At 42.2% G+C, this 19,960-nt stretch overlaps 1 protein-coding gene and 1 long non-coding RNA gene across 3 annotated transcripts in view; one reads left to right on the plus strand and one right to left on the minus strand.

Annotated features, from left to right (window-relative positions):
• PPM1H (protein phosphatase, Mg2+/Mn2+ dependent 1H) overlaps positions 1-10,722 on the minus strand; it is a 231,415-nt gene extending 220,693 nt beyond the window's left edge. Inside the window, exon 1 of one of the 2 annotated variants that reach the window (XM_070621935.1) lies at positions 10,140-10,722. In XM_070621935.1, the coding sequence (XP_070478036.1) occupies positions 10,140-10,375 (236 nt within the window). In that variant the 5' untranslated portion in view covers positions 10,376-10,722. The remainder of the gene's footprint in view (positions 1-10,139) is intronic. The other variant, XM_070621936.1, reaches the window with a different exon arrangement.
• The window catches only part of LOC139083638 (uncharacterized), a 39,685-nt gene continuing 29,118 nt past the window's right edge, over positions 9,394-19,960 (plus strand). The window contains exon 1 of the long non-coding RNA XR_011540522.1: positions 9,394-9,510. This is a non-coding gene — a long non-coding RNA (uncharacterized lncRNA). The remainder of the gene's footprint in view (positions 9,511-19,960) is intronic.

Raw genomic sequence — 19,960 nt, forward strand, 5'->3', positions numbered from 1 at the left:
TTTAAAGCCACCTGGAGATTAGGCCTTATTGGTTTCCTTTGAGTAATAAAATACCTTAAACTGTCTTCTGTGACATTTCCTTTGTGGGGATACAAAGTCTTTTTATTAATGAATAATTTCACACAATGAATGGTCAGGTTCAATGACTCCATGGTGGTCGCCAGGATCCTGGGACCACATGAGATGCTAGAGTAACTCAGGTTCTCTCTGGGCCTCATTTTCCTCTTTTATTAACATGGAAAACAGAAGCTTACTTCTAAGTGCACACGGCAAGGCCTTGGCAATCCTCCAGAGCCATTTGGCTGTGAGCTGGTGGGAGCACTATTCTCTCTCATAAATAAGGAAGCATAAAGTCCACACAGAGACAAAAATACAGGTAAGCATTTTAATTTTACAGCCATTTAGAGAAAACTAAGTCAGAAATAGTATAACAAAGAAAGCACTACGGATTCACATTGCAGAAGCCCCACTTGATCTGACCACACCAGAAGAAGAGCAATTCAGCAAGTACTTAGATTCTGCTAAGACTCCTAGTGGACAACACGTACTTCAGAAGTAAGGAGAACACAGTGCCATGGTGTCTATTCATCATAAGCCCTTTTCAGGCAACATATTAAGCCTTTACTAGAGCACCCCTCAGACGGTATTCACCTGACTGGCTCCCAGCTGAAATGAGGAGAGACTCAAGTTTTAAACAAACTTCCTACCGATTTCATTAAACAGGAGCAGAGCAAAGAGATGTGTCATTTCTTTCTCCTTTTCAGTTTGACCCCACGTAAAGCTGTCAGTCGCATGAATGCTAAGTTACGGAAAGTGTATGCACTGAGGGAGCATTTGCAGGGTGCCAATGCTCTACAAGTTAAACCTGGGGTGCCCTGCGACGTGGATGAGGAGCCCACTGTTTAGTGGTTTTCTAAACTGAGGATGTCAAACTACTCAAATCTAATTTTTAATTTACTGTGGAAAATAACTTAATAGCATAAATCCAAGTCATTGGAGTAAAGGAAACATTTAAAGAGAACAAGAATGGATTGGCGGATAGGCGAAGGATTAAGCAGATACGGAGAAACGTGCACTGTAGAATCTAGATGATGTGCGCATGGGTGCTAAGCACATAACAGTTTCAACTTTTCTGAATGTTTGAAAATGTTCATAATAAAGTGCTGGGGGACAATAATTCAAAAGTGTAATCACAATACAGGAGACGTAGGGCCCACGAGGGAAAGCCTCAGTCTGGAAGGGCAGACAGTGGTTCTTAACCTAACCCCAGGAATTCACAGAGTCTAAAACAGGAAAGGGCCTTAGGAATCCTACAGGACAGGTAAAACATACGGTTTTATGGTTCTGCGAAAACTTCAAAAAATAGGCAAAATATCACAGCATTTTCAAAACACTAAGAACTGTTCTTTTTTGCTGAGATTTAATGCCTCTGCGCTTCTGGTTTTAAAATATCCTTTATTTCATGACATGTTGGTGACAGTGGATAACAGATTGGTTTTTTAAGTCCCCACTTAGCAGTCAAATCTGATCACCTTTGACATCTGATCCTCTTCCTCATCTCCTGCCTTGACCTGCCTTCAGCAAGAAGCCCCCTACCCTTGATGTCTCCTCCCAGTAAGTTCCGATCCACTGACCTCCTCACTCTGCTCATGGGCTATAAATCCCCAGCTGTCTTTGCTGTATTTGGAGCTGAGTCTGCTCTCTCTCCTCTATCACAAGACCCCTATTGCAATAGTCTTGAATAAAGCCTTCCTTACCATTTTAACAAGGATCAGATAATTTTTTCTTTACTCATAACTTTAGACAGCTATGTATAAACATCTTGGGACCTCCAGGTGCAGAGAACTTAGCAGCTAATCACAATGCTTTCTGGAAAGAGCTGTTTGCTTCCCTAGTGTGACTTAAAGGCTTTAAATACTGAGATTTGAAATTGCCCAGAAGCATTAAGACATTAAAAACAAAACAAACGGGGCCCCGCCCCGGTCGCCTAGTGGTTAAGTTCACAGGCTCTGCTTCAGTGGCCCAGGTTCAGTTCCTGGGCACAGACCTACACCACTCGTCTGTCAGTGGCCATGCTGTGGTGGAGGCTCACATACAAAAAAGAGAGGAAGATTGGCAATGGATGTTAGCTCATAGCAAATCTTCCTCAGCAAAAACACAACAAAAAACAAAACAAAAACCAAACAACCTCCCATAATGCTAGTTTGTTTTAACCTTAATAGTCCATGATTTCATTTTAATTTAATTTCAAAGAATGACACTGAAGGGGGAAAGACTATGCCATAAAATTTTCTTAAGGATGGTGACTATGTCTTATACTATGGTCCCAGCATAAGACCAACACTTGACACATACTAGGAATGAATGATTTCACTGACTGAATGACAGAAGTAATAGAAGAAGATGAATGACGTTTATTTCCTGAAAGAGGATGGCATAAATTCAAAGGGGGAAAATATCAAATTAAGCAAATCAGAGAAAATTATACAGGCACTTGATTTCTTAATTTCACCAAACATCAAGAATTAAAAGATTTCTTCTTTTAAAAGTAATTTGTCCTTCCTTCTCAAATTCTTCCAAAAAATAGAAGAGGGAACACTGTCAAACTCATTTATGAGGCCAGCATTACTCTGATACCAAAACCAGACATGGATACCACAGCAAAGAAAATTACAGGCCAATATCCCTGATGAACATAGATGCAACACTCCTCAAACACATATTAGCTAAACAAATTCGACAATACATTAAAAGGATCCTATACCATGATCAAGTGGGATTTATTCCAGGGATGCAAGGATGGTTCAACATACACAAATCAATCAATGTAATACACTACATTAAGAAAATGAAGGATAAAAATCATACGATCATCTCAATAGATGCAGAAAAAGCATTTAACAAAATTCAACATCCATTTATGATAAAAACTCTCAACAAAGTGGGTACAGAGGGAATATACCTCAACATAATAAAGGCCATATACGACAAGCCCAGAGCTAATATCATACTCAATGGTGAAAAGCTGAAATCTCTTCCTTTAAGATCAGGAACAAGACAAGGATGCCCAACCTTCACCACTTTTATTCAACATAGTACTGGAAGTGTCAGCCAGAGCAATTAGGGAAGACAAAGAAAGAAAAGCCATCCTGATTAGAAAAGAAAACATAAAAACTGTCACTACTTAGAGATATTGTATGATATTACATATAGAAATTCCTAAAGACTTCACCAAAAAGCTGTTAGAAATAACAAATTCAGTAAAGTTGTAGGATACAAAATCAATATACAAAAGTCAGTTGTGTTTCTATATACTAATAATGAACCAGGAGAAATTAAGAAAACAATCTCATTTACAATTGCACCAAAAAGAATAAAATACCTAGGAATAAATTTAACCAAAGAGGTAAAAGACATGTACAGTGAAAACTGCAAGACGCTGATGAAAGAAACTGAAGATGATACAAAAAGATGGAAAGATATCCAGCATTCACAGATTGGAAGAACTCTGTTAAAATGCCCATACTACCCAAAGCAATATACAGATTCAATGCAAATCCCTACCAAAATTCCAATGACATTTTTCACAGAGATAGCACAAACAATCTGAAAATTTGTATGAAACCACAAAAGACCCTGAAAAGTCAAAGCAATCTTAAGAAGAAAAAAGCTGGAGGCATCATGCTCCCTGATTTCAAACTATACTACAAAGCTATAGTAATCAAAACAGCATGCTATTGACATGAAAACAGACACATAGATCAATGGAACAGAATCGAGAGTCCAGAAATAAACCCACACATATATAGTCAATTAATTTACAACAAAGGAGCCAAGAATATACAATGGAGAAAGGCCAGTTTCTCTAATAAGTTGTGTTGGGAAAACTGGACAGTCACAGGCAAAAGAATGAAACTGGACCACTATCTTACACCATACACAAAAATTAACTTGAAATGAATTAAAGACTTAAATGTAAGACCTAAACCATAAAACTCCTAGAAGAAAACATTGGCAGTAAGCCTCTTGACATTGGTCCTGGTGATGATTTTTTGGATTTAACACCAAAAGCAAAGGCAATAAAAACAAAAACAAACATGTGGGACTACATCAAACCTAAAAGCTTCTGCACAGCAAGGGAGCCACCAACAAATGAAAAGGTAACCTACTGGATGGGAAAAAATATTTGCAAATCCCATCTCTGATAAGAGGTTAATATCCAAAATATATAAAGAACTCATACAATTCAACAGCAAAAAAACAAACAATCTGATTTTTAAAAATGGGCAGAAGATCTGAATAGACATTTTTCCAAAAACATATAGATGGCCAACAGGTACATGAAAAGGTGCTCAACATCGCTAATCTTCAGGGAAATGCAAATCAAAATCACAATGAGATAGCACCTCACACCTGTTATAATGGCTATTATCAAAAAGACAAGAAATAACAAGTGTTGGCAAGGATGTGGAAAAAAGGGAACCCTTGTGCACTGTTGGGAATGTAAATTGGTGCAGCCACTATGGAAAACGGTATGAAGGTTCCTCAGAAAATTAAAACTAGAACTACCATATGATCCAGCAATTTCACTTCTAGGTATTTATCCAAAGGAAAAGAAAATACTAACCCAAAAAGATATCTGCACCCCATGTTCATTGCAGCATTATTTACAACAGCCAAGATATAAAAACAACCTAAGTGCCCATCGATGGATGAATGGATAAAGAAGATGTGGTACATATATAAAACAGAATATTATTCTTCCATAAAAAAAAGAAATTCTGCCATTTGTGACAACATGGATGGACCTTATGGGCATTATGCTAACTGAAATAAGACAGAGAAAGGCAAATACCACATGATCTCACTTATATATGGAAACTTAAAAAACAACACCACCACACACACACACACACACACACACAAAACCCCTCACAGATAGAGAATAGATTGATGGTTGCCAGAGGCAGGGGGCAAATTGGGTGAAGGTGGTCAAAAGGTACAACCTTCCGGTTACAAAATAAATAAGTCTTAGGATGTAATGTACAGCATGGTGACTATAGTTAATAATACTGTATCGCCTCTTTGAAAGTTGCTAAGAGTGAATCTTAAAAGTTCTCATCACAAGAAGAAAAGTTTTGTTTTGTAACTGTGTAGTGATGGGTATGAAGTGGACTTACTGTGGTGATCATTTCGTAATATATACAAATATCAAATCATCACGTTGTACACCTGAAGCTAAAGGCTATACGTCAATTACAGCTCAACACAAAATTGTCTTCGATAATATATTTTTAGAAAACAATTGTAGTATGCAGTTAGTTTTAAGTTATCAACTTAACTTAGTAACCACAATTAGGAAGCAGTGTGTAGTGGGGCAATATCAGAAATGATCTCTACCTAATGGGCTGACACACAGAATAAACCACCCCTGGGAAAGGTTAAATCTTCTGCTTGAAGCATCACTAGTGTTTGAAGGAAGCTGATCTATTTCCCTACGAAAAGTGACAGTCTAGGAGCTCCACCCCAGAGAGGATGACTTATAACATTAAATCTGAAAAATGGAGGCGAGCTTAGCCACCTGCTTTAAAACAGGAAATTAATACCTTGCACAGGTTACCAGAAAAGTAGGTGAAATATTTTAGACTACTTTGGACTTCTGAGTCATCTGCAAATAAGTGATATGGAGAGCTCTGTTAAATAAGGTCCCCTCCCCTTCTTTTTATCTGTATACAATAAGAAGTGGAGAAGCTCAAGGTTCTCCAGTTGCAAGAATCAAACAAGAAGTTCCCAGGCAGGAGCTCTGTAACAGGTGTAAGATGCCTGGGTGTGCAAGAGGAGATTTGAAGGGGAAAAGAAAGGCCAGGGGATTTCTGAGCTTTGGGGCAAGAGAGAAATAGTGCTTTCTCTGTCATCACCACCACACAGCCAACTAACGCAATTTACTGGTAATTGCTAATTAGTGCCAATGACTAGGAGACAGAACAGCCCACAGATTCCAAAATAAATCCGAACACTTGTGAGCTGTGTACTGGATTTAAATAGGGTTATTTCATCAAAAATTTCACAATTTTGAACTTTGCGTGACACAAAGAACTTGTGTAATGTACATTTAACAGAAACTCTCAAAGTAGCTTTTTTTTGTACCCATGTCCAGGACACTTTTATGAGAAAAGTTCTAGAAGAAAAAATTGTAGAGTCATAGCTATAACCTAAGTAAAATTATGCTATAATTGTTATTTATTCTTTCTTGTACATTTATCACGGATAAAAACTTGACTATGATGCTTTCATACGCAGAGTACTGCCCATTCTCTAGCATTCTCTGCAGCCGTAGTTTCAAGCATAAACTCCATGTCCACTTCTATCTCTAAGCCCAGCTGACCATCGAGGGGAGAAAGGTTGGGCAAACAGGTTAAAAAGAAAAAGTCAAAATGGGCTTCTAACCCATTAAAAACTGAACTGACTTCCAGGAGCACAGGGGAGCACAGGTGGATGGTATTTAGACTGAGGGAGAGAAGGAAGCACCTGCCCTGTGGGGTCTCTGGGCCAGACTGTTCTTCCCATAGGGGCTGTCTGAGCAGATCTAACAAGCTAAGTCAGGGATTTCAAAGCCAAACCAAAAAATTAAACTTGCTAATGCATGTTTTTGGAAAGATTTTAGCCCTGGGGATGTTATCTGTAACTGCAATGCTTTACAACCTAGCATAGAGCCCATAATCAAGTGGCTAAATTTTTCAGCCACAATAGGAAGCGTTTTGAGCAGCCAGGAAATTCCACCCAGCACAATGCCAACAAATATTGAATTAATACACGAGGGTCCTCAATTTCTAGATCCCCAAAACTTACAGGGATTGCTTAATTCTCTAGTTCTCTAACCAAGAGAGTATCTCTTCTTGAAAGGGAATAACAATAAGTGGCAAAAAACAGACCATTTCTCCTTAATTTTTCTACCACCCAAAAGGTCATCAACACTAGAGCTCAACTCTCTTCTAACACCTCAGTCACCAAGTGATGCCAATTATTCCTCCGCAGGAAGGCTGAGAAAGTAGCTCACTTTCTAGAAAGTTAAGCAAAACACTTGTGATTCAGGCCTTGGCTCACTAGCACCCTCTTATCCCGACTCTCTGAGCAATCTTCTTGTCAATTCTATCCCTCTCAGCTACCTTCTAGAACACAGAGAATTCCTCCCCCAGGAGGTCCTGTAGCACAGGGCAGTGTTACTGGTAGCAGCCGGTGATCACAGCCGCAGTTTCTACTTGTCTTTCTTTCTCCTTCCCTATTGCAGCCATTTTGATCACTCAGGATGTATTTTTGCAGGAAGATAAACAATAGTTCAAGGTTTGAGGAAGTGATATAGTGCAACATCTGGCAGAAGGAGATGGCAAGACAACGTTAGTGGTTAATCCCGGGTGCAGATGGACGTGCATAATCTAATACGCTGTAAGGGTAGGTGGGGGTTGTGGGCTCTGGAGTCAGACTGCTTGGGTTCAACTACAGGTTAACTAAGGTGGTATGACTGGCAAGTCGAACCGTTCGGTGCTTCTGTATCCTCATCTATAAAAGGGGAATGTTAGTGCCTACCTTGTAGGGTTGTTGTGAGAATCGAATGATACGATACAATCTTGCAAACAGTGTAAGCACTAGCCAGTAAGCACTAACTATTTAGCTATTACTAGTACTGTGCATACATTTTAGAAGAATGAAGTAATCTATATGTGTTGACTTGGAATAAAGTGCGTGACATAGCGTTTTGTGAAAATGCTAAAGAATAACATCCTTTGGATGAGACTATTTGGGGAAGGAAAAAAAAACGCATGATACATATTTATAGGTGCATCCAAAGAAGTCTAGAAAGGCAAGCACGCCCCTCCAACACTGAACTGCCGCTACCCCTGGGTGGGGGGGTGGGGAGGCTGGCTTATATTTGTATATAGGTCTTTGCTTGAATTAACAAGCATGTACTGATTTTATAACTAATTTTAAAAACTAAACATTTCACAGTGGCCCTTGTAACCCTCACATCCTGGTCTAGGAAGAGATGACCTTCTTAGAGATAAGCGTGCTGAGGCCCAGCCAGGAGGAGACCCAGCCCTGGAAGTGTAGTCCCTCCCGGATGTCTCATTTCAGGTTCCGTGATGTTCTTTTCGGTCCTTGGCACATCATGTGCCTACCATAAGATCCCAAAATTCTGAAACAGCTTGCTTCTTGCCCCTTTCCTTTCCTTCCTGCTTATCCTCTCAGACAGGAACCCCTGTCCTGGGAAACCCAGTGGAGTGACAACTGGCCCTACACATTCAGGGTTTTGGCAGACACATGGCTCGCCCCCTCCCCCGGCCAACTGTAGGACAGAGTATGCCTCCAAGTTGGTTTTTGTCTTGCAAAGGGTCCAAATGGGCTTTTAAACAAGGTTTCTTTTATTTCAGTCAGGAAATGGTGCTTGGGGGGCCAGCCCCTGGCCTAGTGGTTAAGTTGGGCTGGCTTTGCTTTGGACACCAGTTCTGACCCTGGATGGGGACATACACCACTCCTCCACAGTCATGCTGTGGCAATGACCCACATACAAAATAGAGGAAAGATTGGCACAGATGCTAGCTCATGGCAAATCTTCCTCAGAAAAAAAAAGAAAGAAAGAAAGGAAAAATAAATAGTGCTTGGTATGTTTTGGCAAGCATTTTTCATCCTGTAGGTCTTTCCTTACACAGGGGTCAATTTCTGCCTTGGCTTTCTCCTGTTACGATGCTGTTTTGTACCTCCCCACCCGCAACGTTCTCTGCCAGGCTTGTCCTTTATTGTGCTAATTTTTATTGTTTTACACCCATCACTCTCACTTCTGTTGCCTCGCTCTCTCTCACACTCCAGCCGTCTATCCCCATTTATACACGTTTTCTATTTCAGCCCGAGAAGAAAAGGTTATATGATGAAAGGGGAAGGAAAAGAGAATTCGAGATGCTAGGCAGAGCGTCTTCCAAGCCACCTCTCGCACCGGAACCCGGAGCGTCGGGAACCATGCGGGCCCGGGGGTATCCGGGCCACCAAACGCGGTCAGCATCTAAGCGCCCCGGCGTCAGGAGAGCCCATTGGTTCCCGGCTGAACCAATCAGCGGGCGCGGCTGTGCACGGGGAGGGGAGGGCCGGGATTAGAGAGCGGATGGAGTTAAAGGAAAAGGGGCAGGTGTGCGGGCGCCGGGGGTTCGCGGCCGCTGTTGCGCCCCCAGGGTCATTGTTAACCGCGGGATCTCCTAAACTCCACCTTCCGAGTTTCCCAGTTTCATGAGGCCGAATAGGGGGAGAAACCTTACTTACCCTACCATTCATAAAACAGTCATTAACAGTCAATAAAGGAGGAGCCGTAGAGTGGGGGGAGGCCATTAAAATCCTCCTGTCTCCTTCCCCAGTTCCACTCCAGGTCGTCAACCTAACCCAGTCGCTTCTTGAAATAGTAAATCACCCAGACGCTCGCTTAATCGCCGCAGCTGATTACCAGGACGCTCTCAGGAGACGCCCGGAGTAAGTTTCCCCCTCCCCAAGGACCCGGGGAAGTAGTACTGGCATTTGCGGAACGCGCAGGGTTTTACTACCTGCTAAAGGAGAAGCGAGGAGCTCTTAGGCTGCAGTCGGAGAAACTGAGACCTTCCGAGATGAGCAACCGAGCAGGCGCGCGCGGCCGCCGCCGGGGCCCAGACACCCGCCCCCAGATGCAGCGACAGCTCCCCCCGGCTCTACCCCGCAAACTTCGCGCGGAGGCACAGAGATTTTTTTTTTGAGGGGTGGGGGCACGGCTGCCAGATTTCCCTGCTGTGTTTCAAACTTCAGCAGAGCGGTTCTACGCACTTTCTTTCAAGTGTCACAGCCCCCGGATTCGTAGACCCGTCCAACCCCAGCTTTCCCACGGTCCAGCGCCGCCACCCCCCATCTACCACCCACACCCGGCCGGAGACGCGGCGTCCTTGGGGCTGGGGGAAGGGGACTGGGAGAAGAGAGGAAGGGCAGGTGTGAGTAAAGAGGTCCCCGCCGAGGCCTGGGCGCCGGCAGCCAGCTGAGAGCCCCGGGGCCGAGGAACCAGGAGAGGAGGGCTGGAACCGTGCGGGGAAGGGCCGCGAGGAGAGCAGGGGCGCCGCGGGTGTCGCTGCACTCACTCTGCGTAGCCAGTGGCCCAGGGCAGCCGCCGGGTCTCCTTGAGGATGAGGATGGGGCGGGCGATGTGGTCGGCGCTGCACTCCACCTCGTCCTGAGACAGCCCCAGGAACTCGGGCCGCCCGTAGGGGAAGCGCAGGGGCAGGTCCGAGCCTCCGCCGCCGTGCTCGGAGCTGGAGCCGCCAGCCATGATGCCGCCCATGAAATTGGCCACGGCAGATTTCACCCGCGTGAGCATATTACTCCGGCGCCCGGCCGCGGCGGGGCGGGCAGGCGAGGCGCAGCGCGGGTCATGCAGGCTGCGGCGGGCGCGCCGCGCCGAGCCTAGTGCCGCAGGGGGCCGAGCCCCGGCCTCCCGCGCGCCGGGCCGCCGCCGCCTGGCCCCGGGACCCCGCCGCCGCCCAGCGGCATGGAGCGGGCCGGCCGGCCGGGGAGAGCCGCGCGCTCCCGAGCGGCTGGCGGCCGCCGCTGCAGCAGGTCCTGGTCCGGGTCCCCGCGCTCGGCTCCTGCGGGAGCGGAACTGAGCCCACCCGGCGAGCCCGGAGCCGGCGCGGCCGCTGCTGCCACGGCTACCGCCGCCGTCGAGTCATGTGATGATCGGGCTGCGAGGGCTCGAGCGCGCCGTGGCCGAGGCTCGGCCCCTCCCCTGCCGGCCCGCGCGAGGCTCGCCCCGGCACCCGGACCTCCCCGGGGAGGGGGAGCCGGCCGGGGCGGTACCTGGCGGCGGGGATGGGGGCGCTGTGCGCCGGAGGGCGCACAGGTGTTAGGGGACGTCACGCGCAGCCGGGGAAAGCCAGCTGGGGAATCCACTCGCGGAGGAATGCTGCCTGCACCCTGGGGAAGGGAAACTTCGCGAGCTGGAGGGGAGAGGGAGACAGGTGCAGCCCAGGTTCGGAGTCCTGCGGTGGAGGTGAGGAACACCCGGGGAAAGAGACTTTCCCGAGTTTTAACAACACAAAAAGCAACAACTCACAATGGTTGCACGAGAATCATTAAAAGTTCTACCCTAGGCTTTTCTAGAATTACTTTTCTTTTCCTTTTATTACCACCCCATGCATCCTTATCTGCAGAGCAAACCCTCTTTCGAACCCAGAATAAACTGAATGGCAAGGAAAACTAAAGAGATCTAAGAATTCAGAAGTAGGTACTAAGCATTCTTTACCTAGTACTTAACTGCTAAATAAGTTTATGTAAGCATTTTCCCCCAACGGAGAAACAAAAAAGTATCTTTTCAAAGCTGACTCTGTTTACTATTGAGACACTTAATGAAGCCTTTTCTTAATTCGAAACATTGTTACAAAATTATCTAAGGGCACCTTTAAAACTAAAGGACTTTACCTGGAACATAGCAACTCAATTAAATGCTAAAGTAAAAATGAATAAAACAAAAACGTGAAAAAAACGATAAATGTGCTTCATCAGGGGTAACATTTGTTCAATACTGGCTTAAAATTTTTTTTTGCAAGAGAGCTGTATCCTGTGCATGTTTACTTATTCTGTATCCTGTTCCTATGTTTACCTACCATTCAATCTGCCAGGATTCTGTTACTTGCCGAGTTACGCACTGAACGGCTTGCCCAGAGTTCAAGAGGGACCACAGGCCCTCACTCCTCTCAGTGAGGGGGAAGGGGGCGCCGCCCAGGGGTTGGAGGGACCGATGATTCTCTGAAGAGGAACTGGAATCCTTGCTCTCAGGGGAGTCCTAGATAAACCTCGTTGATCCTTTTTTCCCCAGTATGTATAATATTCAGACATTTTCCTGTTTAGCTTTTTCATGAATAGGTACTCCAGTTTACTATATACCAAATAATCATGTAAAAATCAACATTTAAGCTTTCAGTGTAATACCATTTGTGTCGAGTTCTTTTATTACTTTTCACAGACCAGAAATATAATTTTATCTTGGCCTCACTTCTCTAAGTTTAAAATTTGGGGCGGGGTTCTAAATGATGCAAAGTCTAAATGAGCAAAAACAGCCGTCTCCCCCTTTGCTGTGTGAAATAGTAACCTTCCACTGAGAAATATGTGTCTAGGTAGCGGCTAAACGTTGAACTGACCACATGCTGGGGCATCCACTGAGGCTTATATAAACCTGGAGTCCCTTTCGCAAGCTGCCGTTCTTGAACCATTAATTACCTTTTAACAATGTCCTGTGGATACTTCAGTAAGTAACCTCTACTGAGATGAATTTACCCCATTCTTCCCTTTATTTAACTTTATGGCAAGGCTTTAATATTTACTAGAAATAGGATTTAAAAAAATTTCCTGTCTGACTTATTTTCAATTTGAACATAGTACCTGATCATGGTCAATAAGTAAATAAAGTCTAATAGTACAGAACCGTCAATGAAAAAGTAAAAGACTCCAAAACATTTCCCCGGGGGATCTTCAGTGTTTTTTTGATTTTGTTTTTGTGAGGAAGATTGGCCCTGAGCTAACATCTGTTGCCAATCTTCCTCTTTTTGCTTGAGGAAGATTGTCCCCGAGCTATCGTCTGTGCCAGTCTTCGTCTGTTTTATGTGGGACACTGCCACAGCATGGCTTGATCGGTGGTGCTAGCTCTGTGCCCAGGATCCGGCCCTCGAACCCCAGCTGCAGAAGCAGAGTGTGTGAACTTAGCCACTACGCCATCTGGCTGGCCTCATCCACTGTTAATATTTTCTGTAGGCTTCCAAATTTTTTCTCAAATAAGATATTTGGCATAATTAAATTTGGTAATATTAGCTAGATTTGTGAACCAAACTTTTGTAAGAAGTTTTTCTACTGTTTCTTTGTGACCTGATTATTATCTCTCATGGGAAAGTGTTGACATATCTTTAGCTTTGCACAGCAAATTTTGTTCTACAAACAGCAGGCGAACAGGAATTCTATACTTGTTCTCCTGTGATTACTTCTATAGTATGTGTTCATAGCTGACCAATAAATCTGCTGTCTTATCTTTATACTCACCTCTAAGATCAGGGTCACATCCCAGGATTTTCCGGAGAAATATTTTCTGTGTAATTTACTCCTCAATTATGTCACGCGTGAAGATCAGTGCTTCAGCTGGGAGGTAATCCTGATTAAAATGGGGTGGTCATCCCTTTAGGAGAGCCCCTTAAAAAGTGCCTTTCACACCTCTTGCAGATGCATGCTTGGGAGTATCTGTGCTCCCAGCTTTAGGGGAGTAGTGATTTCCTAAATTCAAGTGGTATGGTAATCGGGAATTGAGAGCCCCTCAATGCGTTTATTATACATTGTATGTATGCCCCACTCATTGATAAATATCCTTCACTTGTCTCTCTTGTTCTCTTTCCCCTGGAAAACGTGAGTTTGAAGACTTTAACAGAACATTCATTTACAGACTACAAACATAGATCTTGTACTTGAGTGCTCTTAATACAAACATAATCTCATTTCTAGGCTTCTAATACTATGATTTTGACTATTCAATGACTCTGTGCTATCGTAAGACTATTTTCAAGAAAAAAATCTGGATAATTTCTTTAGTCAAAACATCAAGGACTTCCCCCAAATATTTAATTACAAAAGAAGAAGCATTATGTTACAGTGGAAAAACCTGGCAGATATCACCTAAAACAAGCAATCAAGGTGATCATCATGAGTGGTGAGACATGAACATCCTGTACCCACTGCCATCCCGCACTGACAAGGACACCTCGCTTCTCTGGTATTCTTCCCCAAATCCTTAACCTGGGGATAATCATGAGAAAACGTGAGTCAAGGCCAAACTGAGGCTATTCTACAAAATACCTGACCGGGTGTCTTCAAAAATGTCGAGGTCCTGAAAGACAGGAAGTCTGAGGAACTGTCATAGATTGGGGACAAAGGACATAGAACCTGCTGCAATGCTGTGCCAATGTTAATTTCTTGGTTTTGAGGACAACGTTAGGGGAAGCTGGGTGAAGTGTATACAGGGACAAACAATTTTAAAATAATCAGGGATATTTGGGGGTCAAGTAGAAAGCAAATTTTCGTTTGGAAGTCAGGCCAGGAGAGAAATGAATACATAATGCCTTCCCAGGTTCGTGCCTCCGTCATGGTGTTAACCTCTTTGTACTGTAACTAGCAGTTTACCAATGTCTGCCCGTTAGACAGGGAAATCCTATAGGGCAAGAACATTCTTATTCATCTTTGTATTTCCAGCACCTCGCCTAATGCCTAGCAAGTGATAGGGTTCAGCTGGTAAATTAATGCTTAAAAATTCCATTTAGAGAAAATGACTTGTTTAAATGATCAATCTCTTATATTTATAACCTCTATTTTCTTAAGGATCTTTCTCCCTTAACATCTATGTTGTCTATAAGCAGAACTCTCTTACCCTGTGCTATTTAATAAGACAAGGCTTAGCTAACTTATGTCAAAATCCAGATTGATAATAATACAGATACCAAGTCATGTGGGTTTCTGCTTCACACTAAACCCATAACTGATGTATATTATAACCAGGATACGACATTAAAATAGTTAACATCAAATTGTTTTTGCTCCAGAAATAGTGTATATTCTGGTTTCATACGTAGTAAGGTACTGGCTGAAAATCCCTGACTCCTTGAGAGGGAATTATTTATTTCTCCATAGTAAACAAAACCATTTATTTATAAATAACAATTTCTCATGAACCAAGAGATTTGTAACTAATTTTTGAGTACAGAATGTTAGAATATTAGCAGATTTATCACCCATCAAATGCAGATGTTCCCTAGATCACAAACACCTGATTTCAGAAGCACTGGTACATTCACCCCATGGATTACACCTGACTTCCTATTATCTTCCCATTGGCCACCTGCTATAGGCTATTCTGCCCCTTGCCCACATTGTGCTAGACTGAAACCTCTGCTTTGTAACTGATATGGGAGTTGTATAAACCTGAATCTCTTCCACATAATTCCTGGTTCCACAATACCTACTCTGGATTAGACTCCAAAATGTGCTAATTATCGGAATACTTGTATATAAAATGCAGAAAATCGTTCCAATCTCATAGGGCAGTTTCAAGGATCAGCGAGATAATAGTTGAAATAAGGCATAACTAATGTTGGCCCAGGATTATCACCCTTCTCTAGCTAAAGCTATTTTTTCCTTAGGGACTAGTTTTTAATATTAACATTTTAAACCATTTCCTTTTTCTGTTCTCCACTTACGATAATGAAAATAGCAATGCCTACCTCATAGGATTATTTTGACGATTAAATGGAATAACGTGAAAATGCTTAGAGTTCTTCCTGGTACAGGATGGGTGGTTAATGAACGCATGCTAAGCATCATGATCCTGACAGCACTGTGCGCTGTAAGGGGGGAGTTTACGTGCGTTGTTTCCAGTGCTCTGAACCAACGTCACAAGTTCAACATTGTTTTTAATCCTCTTAACCAACACTACAGATTTTCCATCGAGGAAACTGAAGTTGGGAGAAGGTAAATGACTTGCTCAAGACCACGCAGCTTGTAATGAAGCAGTTCCCAGTCCACTGCGTGCTCTCTTTAACATTCTATCAAATAGAAAGTTTATTTTACGAAAGATTGTTTTTCTACCTTTTCCAAGCAATGATCTGGTATTTCAGTTATCTTGAAGATTTTGTAAATTTTCTATGGATTTGGAAATAAAATAATCCCTTAGCAACCTTAAATAGAATGTTATAAGCACAATAATGTCATTTGGAAATTGTTCTGATTCCAAACAAATTATTTTCCAGTGAGATTTTTAGATAGAACTTGTTTGTAAGTTGGGAGTTGCCTGGGTCGTACCAAAGTTGTATGAAAATTCTAAATTCTAATCAACTGAAAATATCTTTAAAAAATTACATTACCAATCTGTTTCCAAGACTCGCCATGTTTTCTCATTTTAAATATGATTTATTCTCCCACTCTCCTGCCATTTTAAAATTCCTCTTATCAGGATTGTTTTTCCACGGTAACAGTGACCTGAGTAAAGCAGCCGACCAAGATTGTTCGCTGACTGGGAAAGTCAGTGTTAGCTCACAGACCAGCATGTGGTTCTCAAAAATTCAGAAATCAAGCAACTGAAGACAGCTTCTTAACTGAGAACTAGCAACTTAAATTACTTTTCATTCTCTCAGAGGATTAGTCTTACTCTATGCCAGTATATGTGACAGCTATCTAGAATGTCTTGAAATGCAGAATTAGTTGCTTTGTCCTTTTTGTCATCCACTGCATTTTGAATTGAAGTAGAGAGACTTTTTATGCTTGCCCGTAAATATTTTTAGGGTCAGCTTTCCAAAACCAAAATGCAGTGGAATGTCTCGTCAAATAACCTCATCTTTCACTCAAAAGCAAGACACCTCCCCCTCCCCCCCACCCCAGTTACCCTGGTTATCCTTTCATAATGAACATGTCTTACTTTTAGCAAGTTTTTCTTTATGTCTACTTCACTGATTTTAAAAAATAAATTTCTTGTCTCAATTCTCTTCTAATTCCTTTGGCTGTGGAAAATTGGCATGTCAGCTTGTGCTCCCGGACCAGCAGCAGAAGGATCACCTGTAAAATTGTCAGGAAAGTAGGTTCTCAGACCCCATCTCAGACCTATTGAACCAGAACCCTGGGGATGGGACCTAACAATCTAGCTTCATAAGCCCTCCAGGTGATTCTGATGGAAACCTTCTGAGAAATACTGGCTTATGGAAAATGAGTGCTGCTTCCTTATGGACAGGCAGACAGGGTAGTGCAGGGAAGGTATCAAATGAAAAATAAGCAGCAGGCCAAGTGCTTCGTCTCTAAATGGATACAGACCAAGAACAGCCAAGAATGAGGCTCATTAACTGGATATATTCAGATGCATGTGAACTGTCTCTGTTCGATTTCTGTGGGCTTATGTTAGTGTAAAACCCCAAGTACATGCTCTGTGGGCAGATATGTGAACTTTTCAGCATATGGGAAGCTGTAGAGAAGGAAGGAGAGTTGACCATCGCTTGCTGATCGTCTCCCGGGCTGGACTACCAACAGGCAGTCTGTCCATGCACACGTTTCTGTCATGTGCCAAGCAGGGGCAGAAAAAAAAGTAATATGTAAGTATATTTCTATACATAAGTACATTTATAGAAACATAAATAAATATTTATAGATAATATATATATTTCTTAAATCTACATTTTTGGTAACATTTTTTGAAAGTACCAAAGTGGTCATTATTAGAAAAAACAAAACATTTTTGGTCTCCCTTGTCCTTGTATGGTTTTGTATTGTTTTTAGTTTAATTGCTGGAGTTTCAGTGCCTGAGGCCTCAATGGGTTTTAGTCTGGCTCAGAATTCTCGACTTCTGCACCTCCCTGGCACCTCAGGTTCAACATGTCACAAACAGAATTTATGATTTTCCCATGACTCTGCTTCTCCTCCTTCTGAGACTATAGTCAGCAAATGACATCAGTATCCTCTCTTCCTTCCGCTTTCTCGTCTTCCCTCGTCGGTCTGTCAACCAGTTTTGCTGATTCTGCCTTCCAAATACTTCCAAGTCTGTCTCCCCCTAACTGTTCCACAGCAACTAATTTTGCTCACTTCTTCCTCGTTTCATACTCAGACCCCTACAGCAGGTTCTTGCTGGTGTTCAGGTGGAGCTGTCTTCCACACAATGGCTAAAAGGATTTTCTAAACACAGCATCTGGTCTTGTGACTTCTTTCCCAGTTTTAAACTCTTCAATTGGCCCTTTGGTTAAAATTCCTACCATGAGACTTCATGATCTGGTCCTGATTACCTTTACAGGTGAAGGTTAACCTTTCCTCCATCCCAACGACTCTGTGCTTCAGCCTTCCTCATTACTTGTCATTTCTAGAATCTGATGTCCTTGACCCCACCCTCTTGTCTGTAGCGGCTGTTTCCTTCTGCCTGAAATGCTGCTCTGCCCCTCCCCCCACACCCATTGGCTGACTCCTATGTTTTTTTCATGTCCGCCACATCCCTTCAGCTGTTACGAGCTTGCTTCTCTATAGACCCAAAGCACCTTTACATAACTTTACCCATAATTAGAGTATGTCACACTGTGTTAAAGTTATCTGATTCCTGCAATGTAAGATAATTGAAAAAAAGTGACTGTTTCTTTTTTCTCTTTGAGTCTACAATTTTTACCATGCATTATACATATAATTAAATAGGGTTGAATAAATAAATGAGGAAATAAATAACTGTGAAACAGAGGGAATAGCAACAAGAAGTGTCTCATTTCAAGGCCAAATTAGAGGAAGTTTAATAGTACTTTCTAGAATAAAAGAAGATGGAGGTAAAGGATTCATAAACCTAGGCCAGTATTCATAGAATCCTAATTTTGGTGTCCAGGAGTTACTAAATTTAATGTAAATGTACTCAATATACAAGTCAGGTGATTCCGCATGTTGAAAATCATTTTATTTAATACATCTGGAAAAAAACCTGTGTCCTAAATTTGAATATAAAGGTATTTTGAGTGCCCCTAATCTTAATGCCTTTGGCCTTTCTGCCTTTCATCAAGGTATAAATAAATAGATGGGAAGTGTCTGTTTCTGAATTTTCACTTTGAAATTCAGAATCAATTTTTATAAATATGGTTTTTCATGAATAGCACCCATCCATAGTTTCTATCTGAAAATAACTATCTTAGCTGCTGATTTTTTCTTTCCTAGTAAATGTTTTTTTATTATATTACTATTGTTCATGAAAACAATAGAAAAATATTTTCAGAAATTACCAAAGGTTGTAAAGCATGACAGTTAAAAACCAACATAGGTTTTTAAAGAACTAACTGGAGTTCTAAAATTGTAGTAGGATGGGAAGTCTGAAGAAGCTTACTAGTGTAGGGGAGGAAGACAATTCCTCTACCCTCTAGGTCCTCTGGCTTCTCTAAGAATTAAATTGACATGAGACAGAATAACAGGAGAAAATCAAACAAAGTTTAACAACATGTATACATGGGAGAAACCCAGGAAAACTGAGTAACTCATCAAAATGGCCAAAGCTACCACCTTAACAACCATCTTTAGCTAAAGACAAAGGAGATTGTTGGGGGTAGTGGTTTGGGACTTCAAAGCAGAGGAAGACATTTCACATGGAGTTGGAAAAGCAAATGTTTGATAAACAAATATTTGCCATGTCTTGCAGAGACAATGAGAAATGGAGAGGACTTTGACCAAATGGGCCTTGCTAGGTTCCTCCCTGTCTACCACGTCTAGTTCATTTCACACTATAGTTATCCATGATATAAGCTCCTTTCTAGAACAGGCCTTCTATCTTAAATTCTTTTAGGCAGTTAGGAGGAAGGTCAAAGTTTCTTTCTGAGTCTTTCATTCTTAAAGATAATCAAGCCAAAGAGACACATTTTGGGTTGGCAAATTCTGATCTCCCACACCAGCAATAAGTGTTTATGTGTCAGAGTACATATAATAGCGTGCTTTTTCACCAATGGGGCTCATCTGTGTTAGGTACTAGAACTTTGTAGAATAATTCAGAATTTTTTGTCATTGAGACATTCTAGAATAATGTACTCAAAGTGCCTAGGATGTGCCTGGTACATAGTAGGCACTTAATAAATGGTAGCTATCATTTTCACTGAGAGCTCCCTGTGTGACAGGTAATTCAAAGCTTGCTTCTAGCCTCTGAACATACTAAGAATTCCCCCCTCCCAAAAGGTGGGTAAGACTTAAACCTCAATTATGCGAAGACCGATACTTGTTGCTCATTCTTTGTCTGAAGGAGAGTTTATAATTAGATTTCCACAAGAATACAAAAGTATCACTCATTTTTTGTTTCCACAGAGGAAATGACAGACAACTTTTCAATCTTCTGCTAATGTTCTTACTACCTTTCTTGGTTTTTGTTCTGAATACACTCTACACCATA

The sequence above is a fragment of the Equus przewalskii genome, chromosome 5 (assembly GCF_037783145.1).
Source record: "Equus przewalskii isolate Varuska chromosome 5, EquPr2, whole genome shotgun sequence".
In the NCBI taxonomy this organism is placed as follows: Eukaryota; Metazoa; Chordata; class Mammalia; order Perissodactyla; family Equidae; genus Equus; species Equus przewalskii.